Source organism: Meriones unguiculatus, chromosome 3 (assembly GCF_030254825.1).
Source record: "Meriones unguiculatus strain TT.TT164.6M chromosome 3, Bangor_MerUng_6.1, whole genome shotgun sequence".
NCBI lineage: Eukaryota > Metazoa > Chordata > Mammalia > Rodentia > Muridae > Meriones > Meriones unguiculatus.
The window spans coordinates 120,682,301-120,697,252 of NC_083351.1; the positions used below are offsets into that span (position 1 = coordinate 120,682,301).

At 41.1% G+C, this 14,952-nt stretch overlaps 1 protein-coding gene across 3 annotated transcripts in view; it reads right to left on the minus strand.

Moving 5' to 3' along the window:
- Positions 1-14,952, minus strand: part of Drosha (drosha ribonuclease III) — a 106,141-nt gene that overhangs the window by 27,605 nt on the left and 63,584 nt on the right. For all 3 annotated transcript variants that reach the window (XM_021633730.2, XM_021633726.2, XM_021633729.2), the window contains exons 20-25: positions 13,977-14,084; positions 13,365-13,503; positions 12,797-12,857; positions 5,707-5,766; positions 4,242-4,341; positions 682-784 (exon numbers count right to left, since the gene is read on the minus strand). In XM_021633730.2, coding sequence (XP_021489405.1) covers positions 682-784; positions 4,242-4,341; positions 5,707-5,766; positions 12,797-12,857; positions 13,365-13,503; positions 13,977-14,084 — 571 coding nt within the window. The remainder of the gene's footprint in view (positions 1-681; positions 785-4,241; positions 4,342-5,706; positions 5,767-12,796; positions 12,858-13,364; positions 13,504-13,976; positions 14,085-14,952) is intronic.

The window sequence follows — 14,952 nt, forward strand, 5'->3', positions numbered from 1 at the left end:
TGTTCATTTTTAAAGGGGCAAAAAAAAATTACAATGGACTTTGAGAAATAAAATATACTAAATAGTACTAAATAGTTTACTTAAAATCAAGAAACTGTCAATAGATTATAACATTTTACTATAAAGTTCATTTCAATTAGCAGCAAACTAATTCTCCATTAGTTTTCCTGGACTAGCAGGTGACCATATGCTGTAAATATAGAGCATGGGTGACAAGTATCTACATCAGTCTTGCTTTGCAAAAACAAATAGTTATATAAATTCAAGACCTAGGATTTTTTGTTAAGACCTAGAATTTTAAAAAAGGTTTTGTTTTTCAAGATATTGAAATAAGAAAAGCTTGTTAGCAATTTAAAACATATTCAAAAGCCACACTGTGATCTTACTAGCAACTTGGGTCCCACTGTGTGTGTGGGTGTGTGTATCAAAACTAAAAAATAAGTTATCTACATATAAATTCACTTCAATTAAAAAATACTAAGCATGACATCAGATACCATGAACTCAATAACTACGAAACATAACTGATCCCTCGGAGATACTGAAATAATGACAGCACAAAGTGGTGGGTGCTCGCTTGCTTCAGGAACAAGTGATTCTACTGACAGCTTCTACACCGACTTTCATGCACTCTCCAACAAGTTCATTACACGCAAAAGGAAGATTTTAGAGGGAAATTACCTATCAATGCTTCAAAACAATTGGCCATTGCATGTCGGAGGTCTGATTCTCTACATAGGTCTGGCCCGTGGGCATACAGCATAAATCGATCCAGTTCAAGCTTCTACAAAATCCAAATGACAGAAAGTGAGACTGCTTGCCAAAATAACCCTGTATCTCATGGGGAAAGGTGTGATGGGAAAACGCACTGATCTTATGCCAGTTTATCAGGAGCTTAGTCTACCATTCACTAGAAATCCTCATGGTTCAGTCCTGACCAGCTGAAGTAGTGCCCAAATTTCAACAGTCAGATTTGGGGTCAGAAACGACTGGATCCAAGTGCAAACAAAGTATGAGACTGTACTGAAAAAGATGCTGCTACAAGGACAGGGACGTCTGGATTCACCTGGAGGACACAAACTTAACCCAAGGGTCTAACCAAGAGTCTTGCCTCTTTGATATAGAGTAACAGGACACAGATGACATCTGTACTACACAGAACAAGTGAGGACTTCAAAAATACTTTCAGCTACAAATATTTAGCTGGGTGACAATTCGAGGAGCTCTGTGTTTTGTACACAAATCCCTTCTAAGAGACTCTCACACCCACCTCTCTTGGGCACACTAAGTCTTGCCACATAATTGATGGATTAATCTTAAAAGTTTTATAGCATCTGGATTTAATAGTATTTTCTTTATGGATGTAGTCTTAAAAAATGTCTGACCCAGTATTAGTAATAGGACTTACCAATCCATTAGTTTCTACTTCTTTTACAGTTGTTTACATTTTATAGCCTTACCATTATCTTCCCTTTATTTTTGGAAGACAGAGTCTCACTGTATGGCCATGGGGGGTTTAGCTCTCTTCACCTTCTAATTCAGACTCTGGCTTCTACCACCAAGCCTGGACCTTTACATTGATTTCCACATCTACTCATATCCGAATGTACAATTAAATATAAGACCTTTCAGAGTTAAACCCAAACAAATAAATGTTTCCTTATAAAATTCCCGAGACTGAAGTGATATTTTTAATAAAAATACAAATATTACATAAACGTGATAAATGTTTCCATTTCCATAAAGTTAAAATTTAAATACTTACCAAACAAAGTATGAAACATAATATGGAATAAGATACAAGCCAGTGAACAAGCTAACGCAGTTGGAATTTCACCCGTCTTTGGATTAGACATTCAGATTCTATGTCTCACTCTCTACGTTAAGCATCCACACCCACTTATATTGGAAACACTGCCTAAGAATCTGGAGTAGAAAATATATTCAAATCAGCTTTGACTACTACAAATATAACAGCAGAAAGTTCCTTAAGAAACAAAAAACACTTGATCCCAAAGTGCCAGAGTTTATACTAAAATATGTAAACTTCATCTGTTTCACAGGCTCACTGGGAAAATACAATTGCTTGCTATCTCTGGAGTCCTTGTTGAGAGCAGACTGCAAACTGCACTCTTATGTTATGAACAACTATTCTGGGGTGCTGAGGATTTCCGACTGCTCACACTCCCCCCATCTCTTATCCTTGTTTTTCTATGTAGGCGTCAGTAGACCTCTTAAAGGAGAGTGAGCACTAGGGCTGAAGCAGTGAAGCTTCACAGCAGTCATCAGTAAGGAGTTCTCCAACTCCTTACTCCCCAATAGTTGCAGGGCCACTGCTCTAGAAAAAGGTGGGACCACCATGGCCTTCTGAGACAAATGCTACAGGGAAGCCAGGTGATGGGGGACCAATCGTCTAATTTCAGTCTGAGGAACTTTGTTAGAAGATAATCATTTATCATGTGCTCCTACATTTGTCTGCTCCTACAAAGATTTATATTTAATTGTCTATTATGATAAGAAATAAGTAACTCCAGAAATCAAAGTAAAGGATATAGTTGTAGACTCTGTATTTTAAGCACTTTAATTCCAAGTCATAGAACTGTGCTAGGGTGGATTTGTTGAAATAAAACTTTAAGGCAATCCCTAAAGGGAGAGACTGGCCAGTCAGTCATTGTTCATGGCTCTGTGGAGCAGCCAATGTGTTATGTAATGACTTGGTTTCAGGCTACAGCAATTTCCGACACATGGTAAATATTTCCCCCACTGTCATGGCTGTGTCTGAAGAACAGTTGAGCAATTTCACTATGACACAAACTGAAAGGAAAGCAAAGATGGATGGGCTGACAGCTCTTGAATACTATGTATTTCCAATCATGAATATGAACTACCAGGAAGTATTTGAAAAACCAACTAAAACACCAGAACAGTTTTAAATAGCACGTGGATTTCTCTCACTGGAAGGCTGCTAAAATCAAGTTAGTTTACCTAGTTGCTTACAGTTTTTCATTAGGTAGTCTCATTTACATTCAAAGTATTTTATAGCCTATCATCGTGACTGTGATGGTACTACACAAAGTAAAACTGCTTTCTTGCTAACACAAAAATCATAGGCAATATTTTGCTCTGTTTTTAATTTTATTAATATCTTGACATAATCAAATCAACAAGCCAGTCACAAAACTACTCTTTTCCAACTTTTCTATCAAAACGAAGAGGTTGGAAAAGAAAGCACTTAAGGCAAAAGCAAAAGAAAGCTTTTCAGTAGACACTGACATCAAGGGTCTTAAAATCATTCTTGCTGATGTTGCAGAAACTCAAAGGCCTATAAAATGTGAAAATTTATCATTATAATAATGATTAACACTAAAAATATCTAGCTACTGTAAATTTACTGCCATCTTTGTGATTTCTATCAACAAGGGTCACAAAACCCACTCTAAACAGACTCATGAGAACTCTAATCTCACTTAATTCTCATGTGTAGTGGAAACAATGTGGTTCCCACCTTATAAACAAGAGAGCTGAGGCTTGGGGAGAGAACAGCTCACTTACTGCCACCCTGTACATAAAAAAGAGATGGGCAGAAGCCTAACGGGGTCAGCCAAAGCATCCACGTTCCTATTGCTATGAGATACCACTACAAGCCATCACAGTGAACAGAAACAGCAGAGCAGACCAGGGTAGAAAATCGAGCAGAAGTCTGAGTTAGGCAGAGGTTCTGTTAGCCACTCAGCCAAGTAAAGAAGGCAGGCAGACCACCTAAATCCAAAATCTTAATTAATGGGACTCATGACTTAGAGATTCTCAAAGGTCTAAAAAGTTTCCCTTTTGGATGGGAACTGTCTGAAGTATTCTGTTCAGATCTATAATTCTGTCTGTTCACATAAATTAATAAACAAATGTAATACAGAAATATTATACAAATTATACAAAATATTTCATTTGCTTTTGCTTTGCTCCCATGTTACTTTCCCCCCAAATGTTTAGCCTGCTCATGTACATCTGTCAGTTTCTTCCTCATCTGTTCTCAGGTTACCTCACTATGGAGTTCATTAGCTGCTGGTGAAATTCACAAAGGTACAGACCAAAAGAAGCAAGCAAACAAAAACCCCACTATGGTCTGTTCTATTAATATGTTTCCCCAATATACTCTCAAGAATGATTCTTTCAGCTGCATACTTCTGTGGACTCCAGAAGACAGTGCCAGACTCTACTCAGTCACTTCAGATGTCTGACAATACCTTTGCAAGCATGGCGAGGTGCTGATTCTGAACGATGGCAGTCCGATAGGTTGCCAAGCCTCCTTCTTCCAAACTGGGAAACAGATAGTACAGGTGGACACTGCCAGCGGGGAAAAAACAATAGAGCATATAAATATGCATCACAAAACTGTCTGTGGCTCTTCAATGCAGAGACAGAGGTGACACCGCATCTGCAGGATACTAGTAGAACTGAAGTAACCTAAAGAGTGAATTATTCACAAACGCACTAAAAGCAACATTTACTCATATGTCCATATATATTCCCATTAAAACATTTCTCTGGAGACAGACATTAGGACTCACATCCATAATCCTTAGCATTCGAGAGATAAGACAAGAGAATCACCACAAGTTCAAAGTACATGGCAGGTTCTACACCTGTCAGGGATAGACAGTTAAGACCATAGCTCAAAAAGCAAAGGCCAATGAAAAGATTCCTTTGAAATCTGATAAAGACACAATCCGTAACACTTTAGTGACTAGTGAGAGCAAAGTGAAAGCCTGAAAATCTGAAAGTCCATACTCAGGACCTTAAACAGATGATTTTCGCTGCCTAGGATTACGGGTGGCTCCTGAAGACAATCCCAAGAAGCCTGGACTAGCAATGCAGTGATAAAGTGTCCGGAAGCACAGCAGGCAGGAGCAGAGCAGTGACACTACGGCAGGTTCTATGCAATGGTGACTGAGGGGAACTCAAGGGTAAAAGCCCACACAGAAAACCAAGCTGGGTCACAACTGCAGCTGCCCTCTCCTTGGCACACCATTTCATCAAACCTGCTGACTTAAGCTCACTTAAGTCTTGGAGTATTAGGAAATGGCCCCTTCTCTTTATGTCCTTCTTAGGAAAACAACTGACCTAAAGAATAAAAATAGTTCAAGATTCTTCCAAGGGAAGCAAGTGTCACCTCCCTTAAGAAAAAGATTGTAAACATGGGAAGACAAAACACACTTTCCAGCGCCTACCATCAATAAAATGTGTTGAAACACATACAAACGCACACACACACTATACATGCAAACCCCTAGTCATTAAAATTACTTGTAAGCTTTACTTCCCTCAAGATTAGAAAGACAGAACAGGATCAAAGGCAAATCCTGGAAGATGAAATGACATTTTTAAAATATCATCCTTTCCCTTTCAAATGGAATATAAGCTCTGAAGCATCTAGACCAGGACCAGCTCATCTCCTGTGGCTGTAAGCAACTTTAACACATGCTTGACAGGACAGAGACACCAGCCTTTCATCTTGTAATCTCACTCATTACAGCAGCAGCAAGAACAGTTGTCAGGCTGAGAGCCACAGACATGTGGCTTTTAAGCTTTCCAGAAGAGAAAATACACGGTGTTTCAATGTCTTGCTTGGCTAATTACAGAGGAAGTAACATAATAAGTATGTAACCTATCAAACGTGATTACTAGGACGGGGCGAGGAGACCTCCTTACCTGGTCAGAAACTCCACAACAGCATCTCCCAGGAACTCCAGCCTTTCGTTGTGATTAATCCTACAAAGAAAATTTAAAAGATCATTTATTAGGGTCAGTGAAACGACTCAATAGGTAAAGCTGTTGCTAGGAAGCCTGATCACATAATTATAAATCCCAGGGCCTACATGGTAAAAGGAAAGAATAACTCTAGACAAACTGTTCATAGATCTCCATGTATGTGACATGACAGGGACACACACACTAGATAAATATAATTTTAAGAGCTTTTATTAAAAAAAAAAAACCTCAGTATATATATATACACTTTCCTTCCGTATCTCTTCAAAAAGGGAAACTTTACTGTTAGTTCACTGAGTAATCCAATACCTCATAGCCTTACCTCTCATACTCAAGAGCAATGACTACCCTATCTTTTTCTTATCCTGAAATCTTATCCTCACCCAGGTTCCACCTAGTAGGAAGGTGTGGTGGTGAATAAGGGTGGCTCCTATTTGAAAGGATAGTATATTTGAATGCTTAGGGAGTGGCCCTATTTGAAAGGATTATAAGGTTAGGAGGTGTGGCCTTGTTAAAGAAGGGGTGGGGCTTTAGGTTTCAAAAGTCCATGCCAGGTCCAGCATCTGTCTGTCTGTCTCTCTGTCTCTGCCTATGATCAGGATGCAGCTCTTAGCTACTGTTCTAGCACCTGTCTGCAAGATACCATGCTCCTCATCATAATGACAATGAACTAAACTCTGAAAACTGTAGACAAGCCCCCAACTAAATGCTTTCTTTCGTAAGAATTGCTTTAGTCATGGTGTCTCTCCATAGCAATAGAAAAGGGACTAAGAGAAAAGAGAACAGGTTTCATCCCACCGTACTACATGGCTCCAACTTCCAAGCCTAAAGCTTTTTCCCTAGAAACAAAACTAAAAAGCTTCCAGAGAAGTCAGGGTGCTGTCACACAATTTCCATGCTGCTATTGGGAGAATCAGAGAAAGGAGAATGCATTCTAGAAGAGGTCCCGAGACAGCATCTTACCTCCTCACTCAACTTACTGTCTAGTCCTTTAAAACAGGCCTAACCCATTTGCTACCTCACTACCTGCTGCTATCCTCACCCACCTGTGTGTTGGCATCCTGTTCCAAACTGCTAGATCTCTAAAAGGAGTACTGCATGGAACAGTCCAGTTACTGCCCCTCTTTAAGCCAGGCTTTCTCCCTCCCTAGAACTTTCCACTCCTCTTCCCTCAAGGGTTCAGGAAATTCTATGAAATCTGGCCTGATGATGCCCCTCATCACCATGATTAATCCTCTCCCCAGTACACAGATTATACTTTATCTATATGATAAAGCAACATCTATAACAAAGTCATCCTGAAAACCTCAGTTGATGGTTTATATTTACATAAACCAAAAATGGGCACTGAATTCCATTCTAGATACTATTATGCTGGTCAACTCCTAATCCAACAGTTTTTCTAGAAAATGGACAGAGTGTGGTGGTTTGAATGAGAATGGCCCCCCTAGGCTCATAAATTTGAACACTTGATCCCCAGCTGGTGGAACTATTTGGGAAGTACTAGGAGGCGTGGCTTATTGGAGGACATGTGTCACTGAGGGTGGACTTTAAGGTTTCTGAAGCCTATACATACTCACTATTCTTAGTGAGTTCTTTCTTCTACGGTTCCAGCACCATGACCCTGCTGCCATGATCCCACCAAAACCTTCATGGCCTCACCCTCTAGAACTGAGAGCCTCAAATCAAACACTGTCTTTTATAAGTTGCCTTGCTCATGGTGTTTTGTCACAGCAGTTTAACAAGCAACAAAGACACAGGGTAAGTAAGCTCACAGCAACAGCAAGCCTTCTGTCCCTTCCACTATTTATGCTTTAACAAGCTTCTTCACCAATAAAACAAGATCCAGGGTAAGATGTTTGCAGAGCAGTGAACAGTCTCATTTTGAGAACTGAATTGACAGAGGCATTATGTAATTAAGACCAACTGTCACAATCATACCTCAAAATTTGTCTAAGGAATTCAATGTGCCTCATAAAATACATAATCTTCCTACACCAGCACAGTCTAGGGTGCCATTTATTCCATACAAAACTGTTTTGGCGTGAGCCAAATCCAAGAATTTACACACAATATTTTCACAGAGTCTCAAGCAGTGACTTATTAGGCAGATCTATAGGGACCTTAAAGGTCAAGGGAAACTCCTACCATCCTTAGGAACTTCTCTCACTGTAAGTACCTGGATTTGAGGAAAGGAGAGAAGACGCCACAGCCTCATCAGATCTCAGGCCCACAGGATTTGTCCCCATCATGTGAACAATGCTGGGTAGAGAGTAACAGAGGTAGACTCTGACCTTTGGCTTACACACACACACACACACACACACACACACACACACACAGAGGCATGTGCATCTGTACACAGATGTACACACACATACCACACACACAAATATTATTTATTGTGAACAGTAATTCTTTGCTTTAATACTTACTTACTGAAGAATCTTCTCTGTGAAAAGAACTGGCTACAAGATGAAAAGAGGGAAAAAGAGCAAGACCATGAACCTTCAAAACCCTCACTGTCTAATAAAGAATATTAGCTCTGCAGCATGATCATAATACTCAAAAGAACAATACATGTATCATGGAAGAAACACCAGCAGGATTTCATGAGGCCATCTGGGCATTCCAGAAGTAAAATGACAACCAGCATGTGAGGAAGAAAGAATGCCTGACGACTCAGAGAGCCTGTGGCTCTCCACATGAAGAAGACATGCCTGTAAACATAGTCCAGGGCCTGGTCACATGAGTTGTGATTGCCAGGAGGTGGCTTCGCCTTTGCTCAGTTGGTGAAAGCTTCAGAACAGACAACTGCTAAGATCTTAAACCGAGGCTCAGGGTTATTAAGACGTCTAATACAACAGCAGCTCCAGGGCAAACAGGCAGAATGTGGCCGGCCAATCATAACTGTACTGCAGGGTAGGCAGAGGGTCCAGGGGACCAGAAGGAAAGTTCTGACTTAGTGGACCAAAGTTCTGGCTTGGGTGCCTTCCTTCTTCTCCCCTCGATCAGTATTAGAAACATTCTCTACACAACCTCTTGCTTGAGATCTAACCAGCAATTCTTAAGACTCCTGGGAAGACTGCTTCAAAGATAAGCAAACGCTTCCAAAAAGCAAAGACAACTGCATCCCATTTATAACAGCAACTAAGAAACAAACAAAGAACAGGGTAAACAGTTAAAAGTCAACTCAATTATTCAAGTGCACAGTACAAAACTGACCTATAATCCCGAAACAAATGCCTGATCTATCCTGAGCCCCGTGGCAGTTTGCACACTTCACTTTTGATCTCCACTAAAGCACTTATCAGAGTCTCTCCTATATAATTCAGGTTTCTAGGATCCTCATCCAACCCTAGGCAATCAAGTCTCCCCGATGAGTGGGGGTTTTGTGGTAGTTGGCTTTGGATCCCCTAAAATGCCTACAAACTGCCTCAAACTACAAGTCTCTGGATAAAAGTCTGCTGAATTAAATTTGCACGAAGCTTCTTAAGCCCGGCTTCTGTGGCCACACGGCTGCAGGCACAAGAGCAGCAGCCACACAGCAGACCCTGCAGCGAGGCCAGGGGGCTCTTTCATTTCAGACACGTGAGGTCAACTCCACATCCACAAAAACCACATACTCACAGCAGAAGTCAAAGAATAAGAAGCTATTTGTTCTCTGTCAATGGTAGCATGATAGCATTCCGTCCACTCCCTCCGGGTTGCTGTGGCAGTCAGCTAACTAACTACTTTTGCTGCCTCAAGTTTTAGATCTTAGCTGCTGTCTACTCTGCAGCTTCAAAATGGCAAGCCCAGAAATGACATAACTCTTGAGATTTCTTTCTGTCTGCCAAGCTACTCCCACCTCTCCCCTTCAGGCCTCTCTCCTTCCATTCCGATTTACAGTCACACACATTCAAACTCATACTCCTAACACTCTCTGGAAGTGGAATCCGGAGTGTTATGAATGCCGGGCATGCACTACCAGACAGCCACATCCCCACAAAGACTATCTCTTTGAATAGAAGAGGAAGAGGAGGAGGGTGCGCTGCGACTTGAGCAATGATCGCCATCAAAAGATATACAACAGTGTTGTGGGGGGTAGATGCTGTACTGTCACCTGTGATGTGCTTTGTCAGGGAACTGTGCAGGGTTCCTCTACTAAGAACTAGTCTTGAGGAGCTAGAGAGATGGCCTAGTGACCAACAGCACTGGATGCTCTTTCAGAGGACCTGGGTTCGATTTCTGCACCCACAGGATGGCTCATAACTAACTTTCTATAACTCTAATTGCAAAAGACCTGACACTCTTCTGGCCTCCACCAGGACCAGCCACATACACGGTAGACACACTTTTTGGCAACACACTCATACATATAAAATAAAAATTACAAACAAACCCATAACTGGTCATCTCAGGCCAGTGGGATGGCTCAACAAGTAAAAGCCCTGGCTGGCAAGCTTGATGATCTGAGTTGGACCCCTGGATCCATGTGCTGGATGGGAAGAACACATTCCCTGCTAGCTGTCCTCTGACCTACACACACACAGATACACGGACACAGACACAGACACACACCACAGTATGTGTGCCCTGCTCCCTTAAATGAAAATGTAATAAAAGTGTAAAGAACTGGTCATCTGGATTCCCTGATATGAAAGGTAAAAACAAAAGCAGGGCTGGTGTAAGCCCCAGGGTATGATGACTGTTGAAGTGGTTCTTCTGTAATCTCAGACTATGAAAGAATGCCACAGCACTGCTTCTTCTTGTACTGGTGTTATCGGTTTGTTTGTCATTGTTGCTTTTTGTTTTTCAAGACAGGGTTTCTTTGTGTAGTCTTGGCTCTGCTGGAACTAGCTCTGCAGATCAGGCTGGCCTTGGACTCAAGAAATCTGCCTGCCTCTGCCTCCTGAGTGCTGGAATTAAGAGCTTGAGCCACCACCATGCAGCTTTTCTTTGTACTTCTTAATTGAAGAGAAAAAAAAGGGGGGGGGAGGGTTTGAAGCTAAGAAGAAATCTGAGACAGGCCAATTGAAAAGAAAAACTGGCACACAGGCAAATCCCCTCTAAACTACAAATCCAACAATAAGACTGTTCCCTATCTCAATGGTCCTAGTTAGCTTGAACTGTCATCGTGACATAGCCAAGACTAAACCTAAGAAGGAAGTCTCAGCTGAGGAACTGCCCAGATCAGACGCGCCAGTGATCTTGTCTAGGAAGGAACGTCTAAGAGGGTCCAGCCCACCACAGGCAGCAGTGTTCCTGGGCAGGTGGTTCTGAACTGTGTGAGAAAGCTAATTAAACATGAACCTGTATGTGGTTTCTACTTCAAGGTCCTCCCAGATGCTGCCCTGACTTCCTTCAATAATGGACTGTAACTAGTCCTCCACTAAATTCCTTTTGGTCAGACTGTCTTTATTTTAGTATTATTTGAATCACAATAACAGAGGTAAAACTAGAACATAAAACATTTCAAGCAATCATATCAGTACTCTTAAAATTTTTTGAATTTTGGAACACTTAGACTTTTGGATTAGAGCTACTCAAAAGTGATAAAGTCAATACAGTATTCCAAAGTGTTTAAAAAATTCAAACTCTGAAATGTTCTTAAATGTTTCTGGTGCCAAGTATTTCAAATAACGAATCATCAAGCTGTATGAAGGACAGAAAAGGAAGCTGTGGAGGAAGGCAGCTTTTAAGCAACTGCTTTATCTGTATATGTGAGCCTAGATACAGGGAGTGACAGCCAACACCATTAAACATTCCCACCTCCCATTATAAAAAGGAAGTTTCCCTCAAGCAATACACTCAACTGGTCTTCAGAATACAGTCCACTCTACTTCACATACAAACTAATCCTCCTGCCAGTGTCTCACGACCAACCAGACATGTGATTCTATTCAGTTTTTAGGAGTATGCAGCACATGCTTCCTGGGAAGGAGCAACCGTAGAAGAGTCTGCTATGGCTTACAGTTTAAGAACAGATACAGCACATGCCGGTGAGGAAGGCACACCAAGAGGTGCAGAGAGTAGCTGCTCGCATTGCACCTGCCACTAGGGAGTACTGATGGACAGGAAGTGGGCTACAAAACCTCAAGGCCTACTCAGAGGATCCCATTTGCTCCAGTAAAGTGCCATTTCTTAAAGGCTCCACAATTTTCCAAAGAGTGCCACCAGCTGGGGACCATGTATTCAAGCACGAGAACCGAGGAGGGACAGTTTCCACTGAAGCCACAATGTGATGCGCAGCTCACTGAGACCAGCTTACTTCCCCCCAGGCTCTTCCAAGGACTCCAAGCCAAACAAAAAAGATGATGTCGATAAGGGTATCTTTTGTGAAATCAAGAAATAAGGAAAATCTACCAATGGCTTGTCTTAATGCAATAAGGCAGAAACCAAGAGAGGAAGTCCACACACAAGTGTACAAACACACTCACTGTATGTGCACACACTACACTACACACACAGCAAAATTTTAAATTAAATGTTTTTTAAGAGACACAGGAACACATTAACCCTGCTGTTATGAATATTAAATGTTATAGCCACCTGAGGGAAAAACAAAAACAATAAACAAAAAAATAGTACCTTAAAAGATAAAACGGTTACCACATGACCCAGAATTCCATTCCTGGATAAATGTCAGAAGTCAAAGCACATGCCCACGAGCCCATCAACCAGTAAATAAATAAACAAAACGTGTTAGGTTTCACACCATGGGATATTATTTAGGAAGAGAAGAAATGAGGAACAAGATCAAGGGGAGAAAGCCACAGAGGAAGAGCGCGCTGCTGCTCACTCAAACTGTTCAGAAAGACATTAGCTAAGAGCGATGGCTGTTTAGGGCTGGGGAGGCTGAGGGATCCCGGGACTACTCGTGGGCATAGGGTATTTGTTTTGGCACGATGAAAGGTCCTGAAAGTAGACAGCCTCAGATGAAGAACTTTATGAATGTACGCTCCAACCATCTAAAGTGTACACTTGAGGTGAGTAAATTACAGAATGCGAACAAAACTTCTTATAAATCTCCTCCTTAAGAACTTACCTTGAAGGAGTTGGATCATCTTGGCCGAGGCGTGACATAATATTTATTAGAGTATTAATTCCTATTTAAAAAAACACAAAGATACAAATAAATAATGTAAGAATAATTTTAGAACATCAAATGATATACAGAAAGGAATTTTTCTCACCCCAGCTTGACATTAAAAGGTTTAATACCTGCATTCAAGTACTGAATTGAAGAACAAACATTTTCTAAAATATGTGCCTGTCTTTATTATAAAGCTCTACATAAGCCAGGCAGTGTTGGCACACACCTTTAATCCCAGTACTCAGGGAGGCAGAGGCAGGAAAATCTTTGTGAGTTCGAGACCAGCCTGGTCCACAGAGTGAGTTCCAGGACAGCCAGGACTACATAAACCCTGTCTCAAAAGACAAACAAACAAAAAGCTCCACCCAAAGTGAATGTCACTCAGTATGCATAAGATTCAGGAAAGAGAGGGATTACAGAGCCACCAGGGAACCAGCCTGAGAAAGGCAGAATCTGGACCTTAGGAAGCAGCACAGGGAAGACAAAGGGACGGCAGTATCTTACAGTCACCCAAACAAACCTTTTTTCCGCATGTGCATGTGATGAACTTTTCTGTCTCCATATTTGGGCTGACGGATTCCACAGTTAGACAAAGAATTCCTGGCATGATCAGGATTCATTCCAAAATTTAAGTGATGACTTGGATGAGTCATGGCCAGCTACGGTTTCAATGAAACAAGTGTAGTTTAAAAACTCAACACAGAGGCATCACCTTATAATACTCCAAATGAAACATTTAAGGGAACTTAGCTCCTTCAGAATCAAACCTGCAGACCTGTGCTACAAGCTCTTTCGAAAACAACCCTAACACCCCATCCCTTTCAGGGGAGGATTAGAACCTGGGATTGTAGAAAGAAGAGCCATAAACAAGGGAATTCTGAAAACACTGACTGTTGACAGACAGGCTGCAGCATTAGTGTACTTTTGTAGGAACAGCCTCAAATAAAATGAGGGGAAGGACTTGAAGGCAGCCAAGGCACAGAGCAGGGAACAGGAGAAGGTTGGTTGTATCTCAAAAAAAATCTTTGTCATCTCCAAAAAGAACCCAGTATAACATTTATAATCTGCGGCACGAACTCTTCCAGCCTTACTGTGTGACTTCAGAAATGTTCTGTGACATAGCAATTCTTACCTGTAGTAGACACCGGTCTTGGAAAGTATATCCTATCAACTTGTCCAAGTGCATTAAGCACTGATGATATCGGATGTGATGAGTCAGAACAGGTAACATCATTGCATGCTGGGGAAAAAAATTCAATATATTTAACTCTATGAAAATTCATAAAAACATTATGTTTATCCTACAACAAATAAGAACAATTTTCTCATCCCAAATTCCATCTCACAAAGTCCTAAGGCAGTTTACTGCCTGCCAGGAGCAATATACTATACTTCCTAAGTCTCTGGATCCAGAATGTCTAGATCCTGTTCTACCACTCATTCACTGTGTGACTTGGGGCTATTTTATTCTGCCTGTTTCCTCACCTGTAAAATGAAGATAATAAATATAGCTAACCTCAGGGACAGTTAAATGAATTAAAAGTGCAAAACTCTTATTTTTCTCGTGTGTGTGTGTATGTGTGTGAGTGAGTGCACTCACACGTATGTGCCTATGTGAATGTCCAAGGTCAATTCAGGTGTCCTCCTCTGTCACGCTCCTCATTTTCAGACAGTTCTCATAGGACATAGAGGTCATTATTTTGGCTAGACCATCTGGCTAGCACATCCCAGGGATCTGCCTGTCTCTCAACCATCACCTGGGTTACAGGAATATGCTACCCCACCCAGCTTTCACAAGGGTGCTGGGGACCTAAACTCAGGTCTTGATGCTTATAAACTATTTTACACACTAAGCCACCTCCCCAGCTGCATTTATTTATTTATTTATTTATTTATTTATTTATTTATTCATTTATTTGTTATTTTAAATCCAAATTTAAATTTATTATTATTTGCTATATACCTAAATCTAACTTGGAATTTGCTATACAGAAGGATGGCCTTGAATCCTTCTTGAATCCTCAGAACCCTCCTACTTCAAGCTTCTAAGTGCTGGGATTGTGGGCATCTTCTAAGGACTAAATCTGGGTCGATGAGTACTCTGCAGC